Source organism: Topomyia yanbarensis, chromosome 2 (genome assembly GCF_030247195.1).
Source record: "Topomyia yanbarensis strain Yona2022 chromosome 2, ASM3024719v1, whole genome shotgun sequence".
Lineage (NCBI taxonomy): Eukaryota > Metazoa > Arthropoda > Insecta > Diptera > Culicidae > Topomyia > Topomyia yanbarensis.
Genome location: NC_080671.1, coordinates 91,445,855 through 91,473,324, shown reverse-complemented (window position 1 = coordinate 91,473,324; position 27,470 = coordinate 91,445,855). Strand labels below are relative to the sequence as shown.

Below are 27,470 nucleotides of genomic sequence, written 5' to 3'. Positions count from 1 at the left end.
AACAAATTATACCTCTAAAGTCAACGGTTTAGACACTATTAATTTTGAGCACGAAAACGACGTTTTAAAACACTGTGTATTGGTAGGATCATCGATAAAATCGTTCAACTGCAAGTTTCTATCTTGGTTTTCGAAATGGCGCCAACTGTCCATTTTCATTATTTACTTGGGCTTGCCCTTTCCAAAACTACCCTATTGTTAGGGTTCTGGAGAATATTGTTCAACCGGAAGTCGTTATCTTGGAATTCAAAATGGCGTCAAACATCAATTTTCAACATCTACTTATGAATCCAGTTCCAAAAATAACCATATTGTTTGATTTATCGAGAATATTGATCAACCGGAAGTCACCATCTTGGATTACAAAATGGCACCAAACATCCATTTTTATCGTCTACTTCTCAAACCAAATCCAAAAATTCCCATATTGTTAGGGTTATCGAGAATATTTCTCAACCAACCAATTTTTATAAAAATGTGAAGCCAACTTTTTTTACGAATTAAATTCCAAATAACGAACACTTTTCTACGAACTAATTCAATTTACGAACCCCTGATTTGGATCGTAAATGGAGTATTTCACGAGCAATAATCAAATATACTAAGAATCATGAAAAAGTTCACGAATAAATTCATGAATAATATTCCAAGTTTGGTGAAATAGTTCGCATGCCAATGTGAGGAGTAAGTACATAAACGTATAATACATGAACTGGATTTTGAAAGGGGAATCGATCTGCGATATTATGGTTTATTTTTAAATCTTTCACGAACCCGAATATAAGATCGTAATCACTGTACAATGGATCAGGAACCAGTTCAGGGAGAGAATTGGATTAATGAATAATCTTCCGAATTTTGTGCAATAGTTCACGTGAAATTATCAACTCAATCATCTGAGTTGTTATAGCTATGAACAATATCGTGAAAGAGATTTTTTTTAAGGATAAATAGGTGCTTAATAATTGTTCCAGAATTCATGTCACTTTACAAATTTAGGAACACATTTTTCCGCGTATAGATGAATGACGCTGGTCAACACTATCAACCCGTGGTGAAGAAATTTTTGAAGGAATTTGAAACAGGGCTTTACAGTTTAAAACTGAAGTTTGTAAGGAGAACTGGGGTGGTTCGATCTAGGGGGAATATTTCGAAGAAAATTGTCATCTTAATTTTTTGCATAAAATCTTCTACAAAATGCTTATTGCATCAAAAAGTAATCTATGCAGTTTTTAAACCCAATCGAACATCATTGAGGGGTGCTCTGTTCCATATTTCAATTTCCTATTTCTGAAAAAAATCAATGAAATGGAAATCGAAAATTTCGTTTCGATGAAAAATGACTTTTAAAAAAACTTTGAAAACAATTTCGTCCTGAGGATTCTAAATTTTTTTAGATAAATGCCACTTGAAAACTTTTGGTCATAACCTTCGAATTTTCCTAACAATAATTTCTTCCTGGGGTCTTTAAACATTTTATTTACCTATAAAATTTTCCTAACAGCTTGTGCTTCAGAAAAAAACAGAAAAAATACCCGAAGTTTGGGATTCCAACTGAACCATTCTGATAGAATTTTAGAAAAAATTGGAATGGAGCTATACAGTTAAAAACCAAAATTTGCATAATTTTTTTGAAAATAATTGCTTCTTTGGGATTTTGGAATTTTTTTTAGCTCATGAAATATTCGTAATGTTTTTTTCAAAACAAAACTAAAAATTACCCAAAATTTGGTTAATTACTAAACACGGTTCCAACTAAACCGTCATAAAGAAATCTTTGAAAAAAAAAATGGAATGGAGCTTAACAATTTATATTTCGCATGCAATTATTGAAAAAAAACCGTTCTTCTTAGAGACTAAAAATTTTTGTACCCATCAAATCGTCCTAACAACTTGCACTAAAAAAATACTGAAGCTTGGGGTTCCAACTAAACTGTAGTGAAGGAATTTTAGAAAAGGATTGGAACGGACCCTCACAGTTTAAACTTTATTTTTTTAAGGATTCGAACCACTGCAACCAATACTTAGATGTAAGTGGTAAACTAAGCTTGCATGAAATTTAAAAAAAAATCGCATATGCATTTATATATTCCAGCAAATTTTTGCATGCCAACTCTCATCGTAGACCACGCCAACTATTTCTACTTTGTTAGCTGGTAAACAGACAAAATATTCCTTCGCAAAACACTCAGAAGAAACTTACTTTGAGTAGATTAACAAGACCTTGATCTTTTCCGAGAGGACGGACTGGTTGATAGTTCTGGGTATGGTTTAATTCGGGGTTTACCAGCAGGGTCAGCTTGAGTTTTGGGAGCTGTTTCGACCTCCCCTTTGCCAACCAGTGCATGGAATCAGTGCCCCCGCTTACGGAAAAGATAACAATCCATGTTCCAACAGCGCCGCGAGCGCCCATTGTCGCACTTTGCATAGAACGTAAAAGAAATCCATGATTATCCGAAGGGCACAACACGGATCCTATACTATGGGAAATTTTTGGTTTTTTGTTGAAGCGGAATATTTTTTGTATTTTTTTTTTGCACGGTGTAATGAATAATAATGACAGTAGTGTTTCCGACAGCATAAAGTGCTAAGTCACTTCACGCTTGTCCGGGCATGCCGCAGACTCGCATTCGAAAAAAATGCCACAACATCCTGACTCTCGCGGTAGAAGACAAAGGGTTAAGTCGTCGGGAAACTCTAAGCTTGGCCATATTACCCGTAGAATGAAGCTTTTCTAAACTTTCTTCCTTCACATCCTTGTTCTTCCTTGAGCACTATGGCTCTTAATATTAAAAATACTTCACACCATATCATAATAATGAAAGATTCTTCATTTTTGGAAATTATTAGAACCTTCAACGTTTTAAATAGCATATGTACTATTGTCAAACTTTTGTAATAAGGTACACTAGCATAAAATTGTTACTATGTTTTAACTACTGCATCGTTCTAACGGGTATTAAATAAAAATATGAGAATGATTTCAATACCTTTCTGTAATTAAAGTTCAATCGAAGATGGCGTCGAAACAACAAGCACTCTGCGAGCGTCTTACGGTTTTACGGAACGCACGGTCATCGTGGAAAAATGTTTTCGGTAGACCACTTTCGAGACGAAAACGTGCCCGTGAGTATAATTTAACGGATCCTGGCAACCCTGAGCGTGGAGCGAAAGGACGATAGTGGCCTTCCGGCGAAGATAATGGCGAATAAGAAGAAGGAAGCGTTGAAAAAGCTGTTCGACAACAAAGACAGAACGAGTTTGCGTGACGCCGGCCGAAAATTTCACTGCTCTCATACTTTGATTCACCAAGCCCTTAAGATGGAGGACATCATCTGTCGGAAGAAGACTCGGTCCCCCGAATAAATGGACGAGCAGATAGCGATCGTGAAATCGCAGTGCCGGTGGATGACGAAGAACTACCGCGGGTCGTCGTTCGTGCTGGACGACGAAAGTTACTTTCCGCTCTCGAAGACCTATGTTCCAGAAAATGACAGCTACTATTCCAGCGACAAGTGGGCCACACCCCCCGAAGTAAAATATAAGTTTAAGCATAAATTTGAAAAAAAGTTATTCTGTACATCGCCATATCGGACAGAAGGATTTCAAAGCCGGGGTTCAAGCTGAGCGGTCTGGCCATCAATTAACAAGTGTGCCAGGAGGAGTATCATAGAAAATTATTCTGGCGTTTTTAAAATAACATCATGCGGATGGGAAGTACGTCTTCTGGCCGAACAAGGCATCTTCCCATTACGCCAAGAAGACGCTGGAGTATTTTGAGCTAAAAAAGATACCGTACGTGCCGAAAGAAAGGAACCCGACCAACTTGCCCCAGTGCCGTTCCATTGAGGATTTTTCGGCTCCCTTAGTGCCCTAGTATACCAAAAAAAATTGGCGGGCCAACGATATGAAGCAGTTGACCACCAGGATCCAGAATTGTATCCGGAAGATGGACGTCAGTGACGTCCAGCGCTCTTGTGAGAACATCGCGACTAAGTTGTGTCGTACGGCTGACCAGGGCCCCTTCTACAATATTCATTGATGTTTTTTTGAAGAATAAACATTGCGTTTAAAAAAAATGAATTTGTCGAAATTTTTGTTTTGTTTTGTATGTATATGACTGAAAAAATTCTCATTTTTATTGAACACCCGTTACTGTATCGGTTTTGTTGGCTATTTCCGTCAAATTTAAGACTAAGAGAAACCAAAGCAATGAAATTAAAAGACGGACGTTATTCTAGAACGAATCAGTTATTAAATTGAAAATGGAAAAGTAAGATTAAGCAGGCTCATATGGACGTGATCGAAAAGAAATGTGAAGAATCTTTTGTCTTCTGCTGGTAGGAGTTGGGCGTAACTCTACCGTATGGTCGTTGATAGAACATAACTCATTTCTTTCGTTTCTTTTAGTCTTAAATCTGCCGTCAATAGCCAACAAAATCGATACAGCTAACATAAAATTACAGAAAAAAAACTGGTTTTTATACTGAGTTACGCGGTACCTTTGCTACATTTCGGGCAGAATCGTTTATTTTGAATGCTTTTTCCATGTTAAGCGACTAATTTCCTCATTTTCTCGCTGCTCCTTCCCGGTCAGCGTGGCAAGCAGAAAGTTAGCAAAAGTTGAGCAAAGCGAAATTGATGCTGGCAGAGTTTCTGCGAGCATTTTGTGCGATTTGTGCGAGAATTCTGGCAACGAATTCGCTCAAACGCAACAACCGTTTCTGACAGAAGCGGTTAAACCAACCGATGCTGCTCACTTTTATCCAGAATCGAACATCTTTGTCAGATGTTTTGCTCGATTCGTGCTGAATTCTACCAGGTAGGAATTGCCAGGATCTTTGCACAGTTTATGTCCGAGTTATGCCAGGGTTTAGCTCGGTTCCTGTCAAAATTTGTCAGAAAATGCAAGCGAAACCGAGTTCGCCCTAGTTCAACTAACCCGACAGGATACGCGCAGAAATCTGACAGGGCTGCCAAACCAAGACTTACAGAAATCTAGCAGAGCGGTCTCTGCCAGAAAATTTGCTCACTGGGTTGGACAGTTGCAATCCCTACGACGAAATAATTTTCTCCAATTTTGAGTAAATGGTTCTCTCAAGTTTGTCCAAAAAATATATTGTTTTATTGTGCTTTTACCTGTCCAGCTGTCACAATCAATAACATAAACGAATCTTCACACGCCTGGAGGAACTGTTATAGTAATACTATTTATTCGTAATACGTAATTACATAGGTACCTAAATATCAAAAAACCAGGTTCACATAAAATTACCTGATAAAATAAAGGGCGTACAATTTATTTACACTACGCTTAGATACGCAATTTAGCTACCCGTCTTTACAGGAGTTAGTCGCCATGAACGGGATCAGGGAATGGCTAGCTAGTAGCACTGCACCACCAAATGCGGAGGTGCTAGGTAGCACTGCATTATTCACAAATTAATAACTGTGTGGAATCTACAAGTTGGGGTATGTCAATACCAGTCCACTCTTCTGGGTGGAGGAATGAAGTTTACTAATCCAAAAGAGGTGGCTGTACGTATTTATAAGATTAAGAGTTATTGTTGATGAAGGAGGGGACTGATTTAACAAGGAAGAACAATTTCTTAGATCCACATACATTGCAAATTGAGAAAGAATGGCTGGCTTAGCTCAAGCTCCCGATGATAGCAGTGATAGGTGAGCCACTTGAGCTCGATAGTTTCATTGCGCAACAAGAAGCCCTGGGCCGGGTCAAACTGAGCGTTTCGACAGGTTTCGTTGTACTAGAAGAATAGTAAGAGACAGTATGAGTGGGAAGAAATGAAACAGAAGAACCGTGGACTGTGAAGAAAAGTTTGAGATCTGGAAGAAATATTTGATTTTGGTTGGATTCATTAGCGACGTTTACCTCTTGTTCGTCCTTAACGAGTTCCACGTGGATATCTTTCGACGAGGGTTTGCAAGGAATGACCACGTCCTCGTACTGCCTAGCGTATACTACTGGATTCACTGGAACCAATGGGTTGTTGGGATCCTTGACGAAGATGTAGGTACTGGTAGCTTTGAACTGTTCCTCAAGTTCCTCTAGATCTTGGTTTTCATTCTCCGCCGACTCGAAGACACAGTAATACCGACCGACGACTTCTGCCGTTGCTGCCGTTATACTAACTCGGCTCCCGTGTGGTTTACTCTCATCATGTGTCTCCACCTCGGAGATTGTAATCAGTTCCGGTGCCTCGATGTTCTGTTTGGATGGCATTTAAATTTATATAAAGGTATCTACGATTTTACAAAATTTTAACTTAAAATACCTCATCTTCGGTGCGCCGGATGTGCCACCGGATCGGTTCTGCTGATTTGCAGATCATCTCGAACTGGGAGTTAACCTCCAGCTCGACCTCCGGTTTGTAGGACACAATTTCGGGGGCCCCGCTCTGGACTATCAGGTCGTGGTACATATCGTTGGCTTCCAAATCGCTTGCTGAAATGATAAGCAAATAATTGATGATGAGAGTTTAATTGGAATGGGTGGACTGAACAGGGCAAAGCCTCTGACCGGTAGGCGAAGGGATGTGATTTATTGCAGCAATAACTGCATGGCTTCACCGCTTTGTGGTGGCTAATAAAATGCAGTCAATATTTCTGCATACGAGACTGTGGATATAGGAAAACAGTGATTATCGATCTGCCCGCTGCATTGTGACCGATGTGGTAAGAGCAGTGGTGGATTATTTTTCCAAATCGAAATCAATTCTGTGCAAGTAATCCAGTATAAACTTGTAAGTCTTCAATCGCCGCCACAAGTAAGCTGAGAAACGTTATGATAGATGACGCCCAACTAGTTAATACATTCCTAACTACCTTTGCTCGATGTTGACATACTACACATAGGTAGGTGATGCGAACCAGTAACTCGAGCATTAAAGCCACAAATTAGTATGCATGTCCTTATGCAAGAAACCGGTAACGGCTTCTTGACTGCGCAAAATGTACCTTTTACGAGCGCACATTCCCAGAAAGAAGGCACAATCTTAGATTTGCCCTATCGCTCGTAGATCGCTTCCGCACTAATGTGGCGAGTTAAATCGACTTTTAGTAGGAGTGGAAAGTGCGACAGAATAGCTAGCTGGGTCTCAAAGGCTAATAAAATGCTTGGTCTTCTCCCAGTTTTCCCCATAGTCTTGATGATAAGTTTCGAACGGGAGGGTTGGGAGTATCTGCATGGGAAGCGTCGAGCAGTATGCTTTCGAGAAGAGTTATAGTATATGCTCTTGGCTTGGCAAATCGCCATATCGTCCGGTAGTCAACTGTTGCAGCTTATTCACCGCATGTATTTTGTTTTATTCCATTTTCCGGGATAATAGACGCTTCGTTACATATTCTGGCACGTTAAAGATTTTAATTACAATGCAGTGAACATTGCGGTGCATCAGAACTGCATGTGTTTTTTCTAGCGTGAATGACATCTCCACGGATTGGAAAAAAACTCTCAAATTAGTTTTCAAATTTGTCGTGATTCTTATGTTAAAAATATGAACACAGTGAAGACCCAATTTTATCAGCCCCTGACTTTGTCTGCCACCGATTTTATCAGGTTTTTTATCTGATTTTGGCAGCCTCACATGAAATTCCGATTGATGCTCTAGTAGCCAAACTAAGTCAAATTTGAGTAAATTCTTCTTGAGAATATTTTTTACATTTCTTACAAAAGAAATGTACACTCAAGTTTTTTTTACGCGGTTTTTTTGCGCGGTATTTTTTTACGCAGATTTTGAAATTTACGCGGTTTTCATTTACGCGGATTTTGAAATTTACGCGGTATCCATCAACGAGGTTCCCTTTAACGGGGATTCTTAAATTTAAGTGGTCTTCATTTACGCGGATTTTGAAATTCACGCGATTTTCATTTACGCGGATTTTGAAATTTACGCGGTTTTCATTTACGCGGATTTTGGAATTTACGCGGTTTTCATTTACGCGGATTTTGAAATTTACGCGGTTTTCATTTACGCGGATTTTGAAATTTACGCGGTTTTCATTTACGCGGAATGTATCCCCCGCGTAAAAAACCTGAGTGTATAGGATTCGCGCAAACTTTGAAAACTATTTCCGAGGCCCGGAGGGCCGAGCCTCATATACCAATCGATTCAGCTCGACAAATTGAGACAATGTCTGTGTGTGTATGTGTGTATGTATGTATGTACAAAATGTCATGTAATTATCTCAGCAATGGCTGAACCGATCTTAACGAAACTAGTTTCAAACGAAAGGCCTAACGTTACCATTTGACACTATTATTTTTTCGATATGTTGTTTACTTTCTGAGATATGGGTGATTTTGTTGAAACAAAACGGGTTTTAAGCAAATAACTTTCGAACAAAGCGATCACAGAAATAAAAAGCTTATGCAAATACCTTTCTAACAAGCTATAGATTGTCAAAATCCGTTCACGAGCGGCGGAGATATTAAACATTTTGTATTTTTGTTCCACCCTTACTAATTTTCACTAATTAAAAAGGAAAACTTTTCATACCGAGTATTGTTTTACTGGTATTTTAGGGCAAAACTAAACCGATTTTGAATATCGAGGTATGAAAACACATATACGTGATTCAAGGAGTTCGACATTCGACAAAAAATTGTGAATTATCTCTATAATAAATGAACTATTTCTCAAAAATTAATATGAAAGTTTATTTCAAAGACAAAATAATGTATTCATAGTGAATTTTTTTCTAGAGTTCATGTATTTATCCCTTGGATTAGGCATTGCATTCAATCGTGAGGTAAATGTTGATGGTATATTAATACATAGATCATCAAGTAATTTACCTAGTAGTGAGATTAAAGATTTCTCATATAATCATACTCGCGGCATCACCGAAAGTAACTATATTTTTGAATCCCAAAACTTTAGCAAAAATTTAGCTCTTTTGCAAGATTCAGGTTATTTATACTGGTCATGGCGTAAAAATTACTACCTACAATATTTATAATAAGGATGTAAGGAATCAATATATCGCATAATATACCTTTAAATATAAGGTCACGGCACTAAACATCATTTTCCATTTCTCACACGCCCCCTCTCCCTTTCACACTCTCACTCACTCTCTCACTCTCCCTTCCTTCGTGTTCTTGGTAATATCCACGAATTAGATCCTAAAGTCTCCTAAAGACCCCATTCTCGATGGGGGATACAAGTACAACGTTTCTTCTAACTTATCGTTGTCCATTTTTGCTCTATACTAAGTAAAATTCAATTGATGTTTCAATGGCAGTCACAATTAGTAGAGGCGTTGGATGTACTGTGTACTGAAACGTTTGATCTACATTTTTGTCATACACATTACTGTGTAACAACAAATAAACACGAAGAAACGTATTTGTTCGCAGAAAATTAAGACTTGTAATGTCAAGCATGCCTATTCATCTAGAGCAGTTTTATATCAAGTGACACTTTCAATGGCGCTTGCGTTTCCAACAAATTAAATACTTATCCTGAAAATTTAAACCATTTCTTTTTCGTAGTATTAGTTTGTATAGGACTCATTTATCCATATTTCCTGAACGAGAATTCCGAACGAAACAATATGCACGCTATAAGGATGACTGGAAAGAGAGTACATTATTATCTACTGAATGCACGGCCTTTGTGCTATCGACATAGCCAAGAACCTTTACACTATTAATATCAATGCAAATGAAAATTTTGAAAATTCTACCTGTCTCATTCACGACTCGCATTCTTTCTCTGTCGCTCTCTGTTTAAGGGGTTTAAAAGCATATGTGACCTTGTCTTACTTTACTAATTCCAATTGCGCATATTTACGTATTTTGCATTTTGGGAATATGTAACCAAAATGACAACTTTGAATTCCAAAACAAATTGAACGTTCCAGGATCCTGATAACTAATTGAGGTCCATCAATAAAGTAGAAATACCAGATTATCGTAAACGACGCCGCCAAGAAAAGAACAACGAAAACAAAAAGGTTAAAACAAAAAATAATGAAAGCTTTAGAAAGTGGATTGCATATTAATTAGCCATTTTTCAGACGATGGGATTATCAAAAACAATTTATAACTTTCCGATACAATAGTTATCAAATTCGTACAATCAGGTTTATTCATTTACTTTATTCAAAAATGGTTTTTAATTTCATTCTAAATAATCAATTTTTTCAGTTTCTTCATTTCCTGGATTTTATTCGTCTTGTTTATTTTATTCATTTTTAATATTTGACTAGTTTTTAGTATATGATTTTTGCATTTTAATTATTTATTTCATTCAGCATCCTTAATTGTTCATTTGGGTTCATTTAATCTATTTTATTCATTTCATTCTTAAAAAAAATAAACTGATCAGAGTAAATCTGATCAGTTTATTTTTTTTATACATTTTATTCATATCATTAATTTAACTTATTTTATTCATTGTTTTCCTTCTATTCATTTTTTTTATTCTTTGTTTTTTTCAGTTTTTAGTTTCTTCATTTTAATAATTTGACTATTTTTCAGATTTATTCATTTCATCCAAATTATTTATTTGACACAATTTATTTTTTCCAATTAATTTATAACTTTTTAACACCATTTTTTTATTTGAATCAATTCATTTTCTTCTTCTTTTTATTCATTTAATCAATCCTATTCGTTTCGTTTATTTGATTCATTTGTTTTATTTATTCAATTCATTTACTCTTTTATTAGTTTTATTCTTTTCATTCATTCTAATCATTTTATTCATTTTATACATTTCATTCATTTGATTCATTGTTTTCACTGGATTCATTAAATTCGTTCTATCCATTTGATTAATTTGTTTCATTTGATTCATTTGATTTAATTGATTCATTTGATTCATTTTGTTCATTTCTTTAATTTTAATAATTTCATAATCAGTCATTCCACTTATTTTTTTCATTCAATTTGTTAATTTTAATTTATTCAATTAATTTTATAACTATTTTTAAATATTGACTAATTTTTCATTTATTGAGCTAATCCAATTTGATTTATCTATTTTATTGATTTGATTCATACAAATCATTGTACTCATTTTATGAATTTAAAAACATTTTGTTTTGCATTTTTTGCTTTATTTTTTTATTTGATTCATTTTATTGATTTTCAATATTCTATTCATTTTATTTGAGGTTTTATTCGGGCAAGACCAGAAACTGCAAACTAATAAAAGAGTTCTGCAAATTAATGAATGATCCAACAGTGACATGTGTAAGAAATGTCTCATCTCACTGCTAGGTGGATTAAGTTGGTTTTCTTATCCTAAAGATGCAAAATATGCAAAAATAAAAATATTTTTTTTTGATAATTTTTCTCTAGGAATTTATATTAAATAATCAGAAAGGCTTAATACGCTATTTGTAGGGATCAAAGAAAAATACTTTGATAGCTTCGATCAATTAAAAAAAAGAAGACAATATGTCCCTTTGTCATTGTCCCTTTTTGTTAGCCTAAAATTTACCAAGGTGCTGACAGAAACGGGTCTTCACTGTATATGTGAAATATTGAAAGATCCAACAATTGATGCTATTGTAAAATAGAGTGAGGGGTTCGAAAGTAGGGTGCAATATATAACTCTTGAAGTTATAAATATCGATATGATTCTAAGATCAATAATTTTACAAAATAAGTCCCGGACATAAAGATGTGCTCTCGGTGAAAACAGTATTTAATTCATAATATTTTTTTAAATTTTTTCGCCGCATGCACCATCGTTGGAATTCTAAGGCGAACGAATTCAAAGTGCGTCTTCTCGCTATCTCCTGTGATATACCGAACAGATGGTTTAATCCGAAATACGATTAATCTTTGTACATATGCTACTACAGTGGAATTAATGCTTGCGGAGCGCCGCCTGTACAGACAATAATTAATCCGTTTGTTGCCGAGACAAATGTACAACTTTATGTTTCTCCTGATTCAATTTGTTTCCAAGAGCCGTTACATAAAGTACTGTGCCGGCATGAAAATAATGCATTTATTTGTTACTAGGTTTTTGTAAATCGGCTGCTAATTCAAATGCATTGGCAATTATGTGTAATAATCGCGTGTAGTGCCCCTTGGTGCACTGTACCAAATTTCGGCTCGGAGTGGCACGAGATTATAAATATTTTTTTCGTACGTTAAAATCTCTAGGGGACTCGAAGCTGCAAGCGGAGATATCGAGTTTATTTCATCACGTGTATAATTTTCCCAGAGTGGTAGTCAAATCAAGCGAGGTATAATTAGCTATGAAATCGTTCACATAGCTGTGTGGTCGATCAATCTACTTCCATTCGATTTTACGGATCATTTTTTAAAGCCCTGTCACCTGCGTTACACTGAAAGCCATTCGATGAAAAAAAAAATAACAAAACAAATTTTTGTTTTCCTATTTAGTTGATTTAAACACAAAAATGAAAAACCTATTTTAATCCACCTAGCGGTGCAATTGTGCCTTTCTCAATCATGAATCACGAGAATGTGAAAATTTTGAAAAAGAAAAAACAGCCATGGTAATATTGAACTGAAAAAAGGTGCGAAATCGGCAAAGTCCCAAAAAGTCGATTTTTATAAAAAAAAATTTTTCGAGATAACATAAAATCTCGACGTTTCATGCATTTTAACCCTCAAAAAGGCAACCGGGTCCCAGAGGCCCGGCACGTTACAATTTTTTAGTTACAAAAAAATGTGTATGCAGTATAAGCTTGGGCATGGAAATTTTGATAAGTAGCTTTGAAATTTATAACAAAAATAAAGAATTGTGAAATTTTCATCGATGGAGTGATGCGCAGCTATGTTTGAATTTTTTACATGCACAAAAAGGCAAAGCCGGGCCTGGCAGGCCCGGTGTGCATGCAACATTTACTAGGAATACCACGGGTTTTATACATTAATATTTATCCGAAAAAAACATTTTGATGAGTTCATCTTCGTATTAGCAGGAACTTTTTTCATGTTTTGATTGATTTTATCTTTTTACCTTTTCTGATAAGAAAAAAATCTTGAAAGTTTGAGCGATTTCTATACATTTCTTTTATAAAAAATGTAAAAATAGCATACGATAATGACGTGTGTCATATTTTTTTGGTAAATACTTTTATGTCACCCACTGTGGTCTACTTGACAATTATTTGGATACAACATAACCTAACTCTGTCGTTATTGTCTATTTTTGTTGTTTATTCTTTGTGTTATAGTTGTCGTAATTATTCAAATTGTAGGATCTAAAAGCAACAAAAAATTGAAATGGCTATAAAACGATATGCCCATGTTTTCAATCGTCTCAAAGAATCTGAAATAATGGAAGAAATTCGAGCAAATTCAACAGCAGACGATGCCGAAGCTGATATGCTAAGCGAGGAAGAAGATGCGAATGATATGATCCGACAATGAATCTTGTGCAGACTGGGAAGAAGAATCTAAATATGTACTCTGGTTATGCATCAGAAGAAATTAATAGCAACCCAGAAACATTTATTGGTCGTGTTCAAACGAAATGGAGCTCAGAACCAATCGACAGTCAACGTGATCTTCCGAGTACTCACCTTTTGGAAAAAAAATGACCTTTTTACATCCATCGCCTTATACGCTGAAATCGGGATTTGCTGCGTGTTCGTACTCATCATCCTGTAATTCCGGAACCGGAAGTCGGATCAATTAGAAATTCAACAGCAACCAATGGAAATGCTGTACGGTTTATTTGAAACCAAGTTTGTAAAAATCGGTAAAGAATTCGCTGAGGAATAGGTATGACATTATCTTAGGAACTTGGTAAGTTCCCCCGGGGCATCAAGAACCGCCATAGCTGGCCAATGTGGTCGAAGTGCCTTCGGTGGGTCATTAATGATCTAGACATGCAAAGCCAAGTAATGTTGCACATATTTTAATATATATTGCATCATTTGGATATCATGGTGGTATCAGTTTCTATGGAAATTTGCAGTGTGATTGTACTCTTCAACACGTAACTCCAGAACCGAAAGTCGGATCAATAAAAAAATCAATAGCGACCGATGGGAAGGCTGCACCTTTCATTTGAGACTAAATTTGTACAAATCGGTCCAGCCACCTTAGAGAAAAATCGGTGAGATTGTTTGCCACATACATACATCCATATATACATCTATACACGCACACATACTGACATTTTACGATCTCGACGAACTGAGTCGAATGGTATAAGAGATTTGGCCCTGCGGGTCTCGGTTAAAAAGTCGAAATTTCGACCGATTGCATAACCTTTCTATATGAGAACGACAAAAAGGAGCTTGAATTTAGACGGGCCTGAGAGGCCCGGCTTGCCCTTTAATGTTAGGATTTTAGCTTGCCTTCACAAGGGTTAAAGATGTTTGGCATCAAAAATACGAATTCGATTTCTGAAATTTCATGAGGTCCCCCCTTTGAAAAAAAAATTTGAGTTCCGGCTTATATGGGAATTTCATATGTGACCGGACGATTTAGTCTATATTTCCGGACCCATATAAGCGATCCGTGCGAAATTTTATTGACATCTATGGGGATATTATAGCTATCATTTGGGACTAAGTTTGTGAAAATCGGCCCAACCATTTTCGGGAAACTGATGTGAGTTCGTAAATTTTGAAAGATGGCCGCTTTTCCCGGGCACTTCCGGAACCGTCTATGGTGGTCAATGTAGTCAACGAAAGTTTGGTTGGCCATCGGTGACCTAGAACAGCAAATTTAAGTTGTTTGAGAGACATTTTAGCGAAATTTTTACCTTTTTTGCTTTCATCGGAGTATCGGTTTGAATCACAATTTGCTATGTGATCGCACGCCACAACCTGTAACTCCGGAACCGGAAGTCGGATCGGGATGAAATTAAATAGCCATTTACGGGGACGCAATACCTTTCATTTGAGGCCAAGTTTAGTCGAATCGGTCTAGCCATCTCCGAGAAACCGATGTGACTGTTATTCTGAATTTAGATACTTCCGCCGGGGCTTCCGGAACCGATGATGGTGGCCAATGTGGCCAAATAGACTTTGAATGGATGTTAGTGACCTAATACTACAAATCGAAGCAGTTGTGGTCATATTTTGGAAAATTTTTCACCTTTATACATTCATTGCAGAATTTATTAAAATCGACATTTCCTGCGTGTTCGTACTTATCACCCTGTAATTCCGGAACCGGAAGTCGGATCCATTAGAAATTCAATAGCAGCCTATGGGACCGTTGCACCTTTCATTTGAGACTAAGTTTGTCAAAATCGGTTCAGCCATCTCTGAGAAAAATGAGTGACATTTTTGGTCACATACACACACACATACACACACACATACATACATACACACATACATACACACACAGACATTTGCCGAACTCGACGAACTGAATCGAATGGTATATGTCACTCGGCCCTCCGGGCCTCCGTTAAAAAGTCGGTTTTCAGAGCAATTGCAATACCTTTCTATTGAGAAAGGCAAAACGTAACTAAATTTTTCTTTAATTTTGCGAGATTCTCAAATAAAAGTTATTAAAAATGGTTATTGATTTTGAATTAAGACGCACATCATACAAAATGACAGCAAACTAGCCAAGATACACACTTTACTGAAATGTATCAAGGTAACGACAGCAACTACCCGGTCAAACCATTCGGAATTTGATTCGGAATCCTGAATGGAGTCAGTATGGATTCAAATCAAATGCAACAACCGATTCTGAGTCGGAATCGGTTGTTGCATTTGATTTGGAATCCATAATGACTCTATTCAGAAATCCGATCCGGTTCCGGAATGAGTTAAACTGGGTAGGTTCATACACGCTGGGCATAACGGTTATGCAGGTAGGTTGCTGTCTCAGCTTGGAAAGCTTGTTTTAGTCTGGACGCAACTACCTGTACAAATTCACAAAGAACAGAAATTTAACTGACTTCATTGTCGATTTTAACTAGTTTATCTTTAAAAACATTTAAATAAAGGGATGAATTTGATTGATATTTTTAACATGTATACTACTGAAGGTTGAAAGTATTGCGAAAATTGTTAAAATCTTTCTATTTCGGATTTCGTTGATTATATCGTAAAATTTCAATAATAAACAAATTTCGAAATATACAATATAATTAATTTGCATGTTTTAAGATGTCAAACTAGATGTGGAATAAGTATAATATTTATTGTAGTGCTGGCTAACTAAATAAAAAGAAATAAAAATTGTGCCTTTCATCCGAAATTGAAGTCATCAATCCATTACCAACAATTCTTAAATACCTTTGGCCATTTTGTGTCTTTTGAGAGTGCAGTTCATAAAAAGATAATATTATGAGAAACATAATTCAATATTATATTCACGTGCGAATTACTGGCATACGAAGTATTTCAACAATTTAATTCCATACCTTCATTCGTCGGTCAGAGAAACAAAACGTTTGAAATATCCTATGTTGTATTTTACGATGAAGCAGCTTAATTCAACAATGAGATCAGTTGAATTCCATTCGTTTGTGTCTTGGCTGAAATGGTAATGTTACAGCATATGCGATTGTGTCCGGACTGAAACAAACGTTACAAGCTTCGAAAGACGTTTCAAGCTTTACTACAGGTAGGCTTTTCAAGTTTTGTGCTAGGCTGAAACGTTCGTGTCCAGACTGAGACTGACAGCATCAAACCAACAGCGCTGGATCATTGTTTTCAGCAAAAACTTAGTTCGCCTAAATATCAACTAGACAAAACCAAAAAATCAACTAACTGTTTGGTTGAAATTCTGATAAATCGGTTTTCCGTGTAGACGAAGTGCGAAATTCTATTCGAAAGTGTAACAATCGTAAATGTGTTAGAAAGGACAGAATATTTATCTACAAACTGGATAATTGTTAGGGGAAAGTGGTCGGTTACCAGCACTGGTGGGTTGTCGACACCCCTACGTAACTTTTGACAGAAAGTAGACATGGACATTCTGATAAATACCATTTATGTGTTATATTAGCACGATCTTTTTGTGCCGATTGCTGAAGCAAACAGACTCGAATGTTCTGTTCTACAACCAATATATTTTTTGAACAAGTGAAACTCTACTTAAAAGTTTTTTTTTGATGATTTGCTTAGTGTTATAGAAAGAAGTAAATCGTTCGAAAAAGTATGCGCATTGAATGTTTACGAAGCGAATTTATTCTATTTTGTGATTCAACATTGAATGGCACCGAAAAGTTCGTCACAATTTTTTTGCTCAGTTTTTAAAAAGGTTACTAAAATCGATTGTCGGCAACCAAACATGGTCAGTTGTCGGCACCTCAACTTTTGAGGCAAATGCTGAATTCTCAATGACCTAATCAATAAGGGTATTTTTGAAAGGGGGGTTTTACGAATAGATACCAGAGATCGATCTTTGGCACCATTCTGAAACCCAGCACCCACTTGGTTGTGTTTTCACAGCTGGGTCGTACTGTATATACAATATTGTCACGGCCAAACAAATTTGGGGGGGGGGGGCGGGGGGGCGTGTAATGGAGTTATCCTTTAGTCCTCTCTCTCTTTGGCTTCTATCTGATTTGTCTGAAGCTTTGGGCAAAAAATAGGTTGCCTGAAACTCACTCAATTGCAGTGAATGCGATCCGTCAGTACATTAGCAGTGCGCAATATTCGCACCAGTTTTTCACATACACAGATCCCGAGCAAAGTCCAACATCAAAATTACAGCAAGCAGACAACATATTTTGATATCAAGCATCAAAATTTAAACTTTTTCAGATATTACATCATATTTTGATCTCATTTTGATGTGCTTACATTTTTAGAAAAAAAATGTTTGTTTCTATTTCTTTGACAAACATCAAATTGATTACATATTTTGTTATCAATGAAATATTTCACCATCTCAATGAGTTTTCAATTTGCTTTCACTGATAGCATAAATAGTGTTCTGTTTGATGTCATAGTGCAATTTTTCTACTTTCGATTTTGATCTTTTAACCGTTAAAACGACCAAAATGATAACAACCTGAGCAATCATTCCCTACTACATCACAATATCAAGTTTAGCTCTCAATTCGTTATCAGACTCTGCTCGGGATTGTTCTGATGAAGAATGATGTTCATAATGCCTTTGATGGATGTTGAAAGGAATAAATTTCCTTTTCCCTTTGACTCTAGATGATTTTTATTCATATTTTTCCATTTTTAGTAAATTTTCTTAGGGTGCCGACAACCGACCACATTTTTCAAAATGGTAAAAAACATTTTACGAAATTGTTAATAATTTTTTATGTTGACAGAATAAATTAAATTCTTTCATTAGTTATTAGTTAAGCCCTCTAGCTTTTCATTGGTATGCTTATTCTCATATATTATGCAATTGGAGTAATGTTGTGAACCAAAAACATTATTCCGCATCCCTTATCACCTATATTTTATGTGATTCATCAACAATGCTGTCTTTATAAATGAACAACTTCAGTTATGCAATGTTTTTTTCCGATTTTATTTTATTGCGAATATAGTCTTTATTTTCTTATTTTCAAAATTTTACAAGTTTTCTCGTTTATTCGTTGATTTGACGGCATTGTAAGGAAACACGTCTCCGCCGGATGATGTCAATCAAACTGATTGGACTGGGCTGAGCAAATAATTTGTTTGTTTGTTTAGTGTTTATTTGACCAGCTAGGGAACTAATTCACAAGGCACTTGATGTGCGTGGGGAATACGCATGGTCTTGTTTGAGTGGAATTATGACTGTTGTATCATTTATGAGCATAGAGAATTGAATTCGCGAGAAGGATCGAAAATTAGTAATTTGTGACAGTCCTACTGTCATGTTGGTTTGCTTCCAGTCCATTATTGTTCTCATTGTATTGAGTACTTTCGTATACATGCAGTACATGTACATGTAATTACCATTTTTTACCATGTTCACCATATTCCATCATGAGCATAATAATATTATAGCTTAATTCTATATCAACAATTGAATAGGGCTAATAAGATTTGTAAACAAACTTTTGTTTTGCTGATTTCCCTTAATTTGTTATAATTTCAACCCAGAAAACATTTCAAATTGATTCTACCAAGGGTTGAGATGCTGATTCACGTGTATTTTTCATGTAAATCAACTCGGCAGCGGAATAAAGAGCGAAACAAGTTTGTTTACAAATATTTCTTTAGCCCTTTTGAATAATTAATATTGAATTACTGTCGTAAAAGGCGACAACACCATGAGCTCCTGCTTTCTTTCTTACATTTTTGGTATTTAGCTTTAACACATTGTTGTTTCAAATTAGTAAATTAGTTTCATTCCACTCTTATTGTCTCCCATCTTGATCTAGCAACTAGCATAAAAACACGCGCGGCTGTAGTCGGTTGCATGTTCGACATACAGGTGCTTATTTTATACCATTCAAAATACACTTCAGTTAGCATAAGCGCATGGTTCATGATAACGTAATACGTATTTTTTTATAATAATACCAATGTTTATACACGATAAATAATAGATTAGATTGGGGTCAAAGAGGTATGGGGGTACAATAGGCATATGGCATTATCTTTGCTATGTTATTGCAGAGGTCGCTCATGTTGCGTGAATTAGATACACGGTAGAGAACATCGTTGACGAGTGTCATTTTGGCTGTTACCGTGGATCAACTGTATTTATTACAGCGTCGTTTATGTTTTCGTGTGTTGTTCTGCGAAAACGCATTGTCTTCCGTCCTTAGTACAGTACATTTTGAAAAAGTACGGACATCAACATGAAACATACGGGGCACTATATGTCAGCCATTTGGGGTCACTATAGGACACTACTATAATGTAAAATTGAATTATATCGACAGGAAAATTGTGCGTAATTCCGTGCGAAAAACACCAAAACGAAGTGAAGAGGACATAAAAAACTCAATTGCATCTGTTCACAATGGCGCTAGTATTCGATCAGTCTCTAAAGAACTCAAGGTTCCGATAGAAACATTACGTGCTCTTGTAAATGGAAAGTGCTCGCCATCAATGAAAGCGCGTCAGATATTTCGCGTGAGTTGGCAATATAATAATTTAAGGTGTTGTTGAAGCAGATAATCGAAAAAATATGATTGAAAAAGAGGAATCCAAAAAATACTCCGGACCGCAAACGTGATCGTCGCACAGCTAAGCTACCACGTGAGTCGGAACGCACAACTTCAATTCCACACTCTGGCGACGACGAGGACACCGAGGAAGTCATTTGCAAATACAAGACTATACACTGCTGCTGAAAAACATTTGCTTCCGCGGTTACATGATATTTTACCTCATTTGCCACTTCCTCATTTTCTTACCCGAATGACGTCAATGGATTGCATTTATTATTTGTGGTATTATTTTTTAAAAGATCTGCAGTATTCATACTCTTCAAATAAAAGTGGAACCGCTGATTTTCTAGGTGTGTACATTGTTTTATTTAACCTCGAATATAGTGACCTATCGTACTACCAGATTTTAAAAACATCTAAATAAGTACCTTCGCCTTAATGGATGTAGCTTGAAAAATATTTAGCCATGCATACAATTATTATTGCTAAAACGTTGCCAGAAATATAACCTTTCCAACAAGTGCTTTTTTACCAAAATCAGTGCAAAAATACCACGAGTTCGTAAAAAAAACTGACCTACTTGGCCCCACTCTAGTCTACTTATTACGAAATCTCCAATTACATAGATATTAGCATACACACCAAAAAAAATCAAATTTTATCGTTGACGTGATTCCAAACTGGTCACAATCTAGTAAACCGTAATTGACGAAATGACGAAATATAACCCTGTTATGTTTAATTTTACATGAAAGATGTACTTTCCATGCGCAGTGTCATAAAGTTACACCCTTCAACATTTAAAACAAACGCCATATGTGGAGTAAAATTACGTGACTCGCAAAATTCAACGACATGTAAAATTAACATCAAACGTAAAACTATGTCATTTTTTATGTTCGTATATGTCATGGTCAGAAGATGTAAATTTACACGATTTTTTCTAGGTGTGTATCTATTTGGCAAATGTCTCGAGACACCACAGGAAATTGCTTTTCATTATATTGTATCATTCTTGCAAGATCGTGTTTCGCTGAAATGGAGGAATAAGGAATAATAAAATCATTCAAATACCGTTTGATTCAAATAAACCTAAGTAACGCACTACATTTTTTTACAAATTGCGCATTATGGAATTAATTCAACAAACGATAAATCTATCTATCATATTTTTTCGGCAGCTGGCTGCCTACAGCAATAAAATCATGATAACACTTCTGAGAGTTGCATAGATCCTATCACTTATCAAGGTGAATCCAGATGTGTGTAACTAATGAACCTACTAATAAAAACTCCTTTCCGTGGCAAACGTGGAGATATATAACAACGGTTTCCATAGCAACGTTTGTTACACTAACATTCCTTTTTTCCCCGATGACTGAAAGGACGTGGCAGGGGCCGTTATATGCATTTCTAAGTATAGAATTCTCGAAACGTGCACATTGAGGATGGATAGATACTCCCAGGTCCCATTTGTTGATTCCCTGTGCAATTTTGTTTGTTCATGTCATGAGTTTACTATCGGATTTTTCTGGCAGAATAGCGCAATTAATGTTCATGATTTCAGAACCTTAGCGACAATTTTCGTAATTTGGGCGAAAAAAGATCATTTTCCAGACTTACGGGGACCTTAGTTTTGACATTTTCATATTCGACGTCGTGTTGCCTGTTGTTCCTCGCTACGAAGTTTTCTGCCTCGACTTAGTAGTTGAACATAATTAGTACATCATGCTTCGTATGGTGTAGCTGTGTGTATGACACTTCTGTAAGCACAAGCTCCATTTAGACTCAACTGTTCCATCTCGCGCACTGTAGGTCTAAGTTGGGTCTGCGTGAAGTCAATCGCAATTTTATTCTCCCATTATTTATGTGCAGCAATACAACGTCTGTTGATTTCTCCCAAACAACACAATTGTGCCGTTCTGTTTTGGCCGGATTTGGCATCTTGTTAGTACGAAAAAAAAGCGTGGTAGAGATATGCGTCTGCGGCGAACAACGTCCAGGTGGTACTCAAGGACATGAACCCTCCCAACACACCAGAGCTCCACCCAATACATAAGTATTGGGCAATCGTTAAGCGACACCTCGAGAAGACGTGAAAAACAATCGAGTCATCGAGATGCATTTCAAGGCAAACTGGCACTCTGCAGTGAGCAAAGTGACCAAGGAGGCTGCAAAAAAATTGATGGAAGAAGTCAGAATAAAGCCCCGGTAATTCGTATTCGCTAAATAGGAAGCTTGAGTGAATAGTTTTTTGCTAATTTGGTATCAACTGAACTTGCGAAAGAAACGTGTTTTAATTTTTGATAGAAAGTTTGACCGATTTCAACACCTTCTTGGTTGACTAATTTTTCATCGTAACATCGTATACAAAACCTTAAAAGTAGTGTTAAGAGTAAGGTACGTGTATTTGAAAAAAATCTTACATGTAGTCTAGCAATAACATAGGTACATTCTATTAGTGTAGCGGAAAATAATTGGGAAATTCATTCTCAAAGATGGCCGAGTTACTTATAAAGAGGCAAAGAGCTTTAGACCGATCAGTCTGACTTTCGAATCAGTGAAACGTATAATCGACCACTACATCACTACATTGCTTGGGCGAGAACCCGCTGCCTGCAATGCAAGAAGTTTATCAGTGGGAAAAGTCTACTATCACCCTATTACACATTGTTGTCCATAACATCGAAAAAGCTTTTTTTTTCGCAAAAGCAATCAATCTTAGAAGTTTTTCTTGATATTGAAGTTACTTTTGGCGACGTGTCTTTCGAATTCATTTTGGAAGTAGCACAAGGTCATAGAGTAGCTTCATATATCATGAACTGGATACACGCAATGCTTAGCAACCGATATTTATGCTCATCGTTAAGACAACTAAAGAGTGTCGGTGAATGTCCTCAAAGTGGTGTGCTGTCATCTCTTCTTTGGAACCTTGTCGTCGATGGTTTGTTGAGGAAACCAGTTCTACCACTGTCGATAGGTTGTATAAAGCACAAGATTCGCTCTTGGGCTGCATCGGAACATGCCAACAATTGGAGTAACTTGCAAACTTGCGTTTCTTGTGGAATGTGAGTCCGAAAATGTCAAAGAACTTTTGCTGCACTTTTGCAATATGGCATTGCAAACTTAATTATCACATGGCTACTATTCCGCGTGCTGAGTATTATTCGTGTGATCTTTGTGAATCTGATTACGGAATTTCATATCATTTGATATGTAACTGCAAATGCATATCCGGATTTTAGTTCCCCATCCATCGATAAACTTATGTACAGAGAGGTGAAACTCGAGGATACGCTATTGTTCCTAACTTAGTGTGGTAAAGAGCTATAGTTTAAGCCGTATTTGAATGACAATATCCCTCTGGGGGTGTTGTCTGTTATATCCGCTCATCGAGAGGTGTCTTTTATTCCCTTGGATGTGAATAATACTTCCGTATTGTCTTCGTTCCATGTGTCGCTATTTTCCTTATCTCCAACCTTATCACTTTCCCATCAGGTAATGATGAAAAGACAAATCACGGCAATGCGCTCAAATCTCCGATCAACATGGGGAACGTGCCATTTGAACTGATTCCTGCTTTCTGAAGAGTCCTTTCAAATTTGTAAGCCTATCTAGAACCCACGATTTGATTGTACATTTAGATTTGAGGAAATATCGTCGGGCCTTACACTATGAACATTACCTCCCCAGATCGACGATTGTCAGTAAAGGGTGAACACGAAATTATTGCGACACATTCAACAGGGCATAATTTTTTTACCATTGGGTAAAAATCAACCAAATTTTGCACACTTTCTCATTGATGTGTATTGTTTACATGCTGTCAAACTCGAAGTCGTGTTTTTCGATTCAACGAAAATGGAGGTGAACCAACGCGGTCGAGAGAACAAATTCTTTCCAAACACCTGGAATTTCCTGACCTGTCGCACCGGCAGTTGGGAAAAATGTTGAATATTCACCATTCAACCGTCTCCAGAGTGTTGAAGCGGTTCCAGGAGCGGTTGACGTTGGACCACGGCAAAGGAGCTGGAAGGAAACCGGGACCGGAGAACAAAAAGACGGAGGGAAAGGTAAAGCGGATGATTAAAACAAATCCCATCGTCTCAAGCCGTGATTTGGCTAAAAAGATCGGCATGTCGCAGAGCTACGTCTAGAATGTAAAGAAGAGAGCTGGACTACATACATACAAGGTACAGAACTTCCCAAACCGCGATGAGCGGCAACAATCGACGACTAAACTCGGGCACTGAAGCTCTACGAGAAGATGATGACAAAATATGGCTGCTGTGTGATGGACGACGAAACGTATATAAAAGCCGATTTTAAGCAAATACCGGGGTTGGAGTTTTTCACCGGCAAGAGCAAGTTCTATGTGGACGACAAATTTAAGAAGAAGAAAATGTCGAAGTTCGCCCCCAAATATCTCATTTGGCAGGCCATCTGCTCTTGCGGACTGAGAAGTGAGCCTTTCGTGACAAAGGGCACAGTAAATGGCGAGATCTACAAACCTGAGTGCCTCGAGAAGCGCCTTTTGCCGTTCTTGCAGCAGCACGACGAAGCTCCGCTATTTTGCCCAGATTTGGCATCATGCCACTATTCTAAAAGTGTCCTGGAGTGGTATGAGGCCAATTCTGTCCATTTTGTTCCAAAGGACATGAATCCGCTAAACTGTCCGGAGCTGCGCCCGGTGGAGCAGTACTGGGCAATGATGAAGCGGGAACTTCGGAAGAGCAAGAAGACAGTCAAAGATGAGAGGGACATGTTAAGAAAATGGAAAAAAAACTGGTACCGGATGCCACTGTAAAGACTTTGATGGAGGGCATCAAGCGAAAATGCGTTCAATTTTACACTCAAGGCTCCACCGATTAACTTTTCTTTTGATTTTTGAAGTAAATATATGTATAAAACTACCCTAAAATTATAAGAAAATTGGCATGAAATTTTTGGTGTCGCAATAATTTCGTGTTCGCCCTTTAGGTGTTCTCTGTAATATGAAGTGTGCTATAGATTGCGAAACGGAAATATAGCACGAGCCACTTACAAAAGCCATACGAATACACACGCATGAGAGTGAAGGTGTTCTATACATGTGTGTTAGTACTAGGTTATTGTAACCAATACTATATTAACGTTGAATTCACCAATACAATCCCAATTTGTAGCTGTAATGCATAATTTGCATTAGATTCAGGTCTATTTGTAGTAGTAGTAGTGAAATACACTTACGGCAGGCATTGCAATCCTCACTCACTCACGCGAGAAGGAACTTATCCGATGTCCAACTTTTCCGGGATAAGTCACAAAATTCTTTGTCTCCACAAATAGCGCAAGAATATTTTTTCCGATAAAGTTTATCTGATTTTCTCCTTCTCGCCGGAGAAGGGGATAATATTTTATTTTTGTGTAAATCAATAAAAATGTCGAAATATACACTTCATTTCATAGTCCGAGCATTCAAAAATCAACGCGAACACACAAACGGCCTCATGAATATTGAACATTATACAAATTTATACACGTTATATACAAAGACAAAAAACCACGTGATCATGCAAGTTAACATACAAACGCTCGAGATTTTCGCGAGATTCCATCTTGGACACAAACGCCCGTTCCCATGATCACACAGAGGAGTAACTGGGGTCGAATGCTGGCCAAAACTATTTATTGCGGCTATTGCTGTTATTATGCCTTAATATGAACTACAAATAGAAAATAACTGGTTTTTGGGACTATTTGGCATCTATCCACTTACCAGTGCAGGGGTCAATTTTCTAGATCCTCCTGAATACTAGTATTTTCAAGGTGATCTATGTGAATACATTTGTTTTTTCCGCTGCATGAACAGTTGGTCAGTGGAAAAGGAAGAAGAAAAGGGATACCTGTGCACATATTCATAAAGATTCATTTTGCCAAACATAGTTTTTGATCCTACAGCATTTTGGCGTACCTCAAATTAGTAAAAATATTAATATTTTCAAATCGCTTGGAATTTGTGGATCGGAGATTGAATGTTTTTTGAATAGCCGGAATCTTGTTTTGTAATGTTGTTTCAGCAACTTTGCCGGATCTTGCCGTATAATGTAACTTTTTTATCATTCAAATTTGGAATAACTTGTTTAAAAAAGGTGTTTTTAAAGCTGGTCCAACAAACAGCAACACTACTATTTTCGGTTATTTTTAAGCGGACGTTATACAAATAGTTGTGTTCTATTACGTTTGTTATAATATTGTCTTATTTAATACAGTCATCATCATTTGAAAGCGATTTTGCTGGATATATAATAAAAAATGATTAAAAACCCTTAAAATATCACCATTTTGCATCAATGCAAAAATTTTTTAGCATTTTTTGGCATACTCTTTATTTTGCCACAATATACAGTATGCTTTTAAGTATCTAAAAAAATATAACTAAATAAAAAATCAAAAAAAAATTTTTTTGGTTATTGGCCAAGAATTTGTTCTAGTTACTTCTCTGTGGATCACCCCAAATGAAACATCAGAATCACTGCCCGCTGTAATTAGTGTTAAGCAGTGTTTTAGTGAGTGACATTGCCCGTCTCGTCTGCAATTGTAGTGAGTGATTCTGGCAGGCGACCCTTTCGAGAATCTAGCTCTACAATTTCAGTTGGATCACTCTAAAAAAACTAAATTCAGCGAAATTGTTTTAGAGGATCAGACGGTAACCTAAATTTAAATACTGATGAGATTGCCGGAGGGTTATTTTATTTTGTTACCCACTTTTACAAAGATCTGCTGTTTTACGGTACCACAAAAAACATCTATGATTGTAGGATTATTAGATATTGCACTCGAATTCCGAGCGGACCTACAACTTACGATTTCTTTGGCATGACATTGAAGCTGCACATCTTATTTTTATGAAGTCATAGTTTTGATATACGCACTTCACGTGAGTTTCCGATCTCGGTTTAGATAACCAGTGTTTATCTTTTCCTATATGTAGGGGAATTATGGTTAAAACCGACACCTTAAGCTTAAACACTTTTTCTAAGTTGCCACAAAACCAATCAAATTAGAATTTTTATGCAGAATTCTTCTTCAGAAAATTCTTAACAAGACTTAATTTTTTCAGCGCTTCAAAAAAATAATTTCATTAAAAATTATTGGTTGTAATACTTGGAAAACAAAGTGACTTTTTGTAGGCACTGCGGGTAAAACCGACACTCCATAGGGGTAAGATCGACACCCCCTTTAATTTATTTTCTCTCACCTTTATTAAAATCTTTATCTTTATTAAAAATGATATACGCGTGATTAATAAAGTGTGAGTATGTATGATGCAAATATCTTCAAATATCTTTTTATTGCTTCATCATGTAGTGAGGGGAAGAAAGTTCGAAAGCGTAGTACTAAGCGTTCTGTTAATTGGATTCATTCACTTATAAGTGACACATACACTTCTTAGTAAAACTATCTTTTTCAGAT

At 36.6% G+C, this 27,470-nt stretch overlaps 1 protein-coding gene across 4 annotated transcripts in view; it reads right to left on the bottom strand.

The window, feature by feature from the left end:
• The window catches only part of LOC131678818 (vascular endothelial growth factor receptor 1), a 170,378-nt gene that overhangs the window by 49,653 nt on the left and 93,255 nt on the right, over positions 1 to 27,470 (bottom strand). For all 4 annotated transcript variants that reach the window (XM_058959165.1, XM_058959169.1, XM_058959167.1 and 1 more), the window contains exons 3-4: positions 6,297 to 6,466; positions 5,894 to 6,229 (exon numbers count right to left, since the gene is read on the bottom strand). In XM_058959165.1, the coding sequence (XP_058815148.1) occupies positions 5,894 to 6,229; positions 6,297 to 6,466 (506 nt within the window). The remainder of the gene's footprint in view (positions 1 to 5,893; positions 6,230 to 6,296; positions 6,467 to 27,470) is intronic.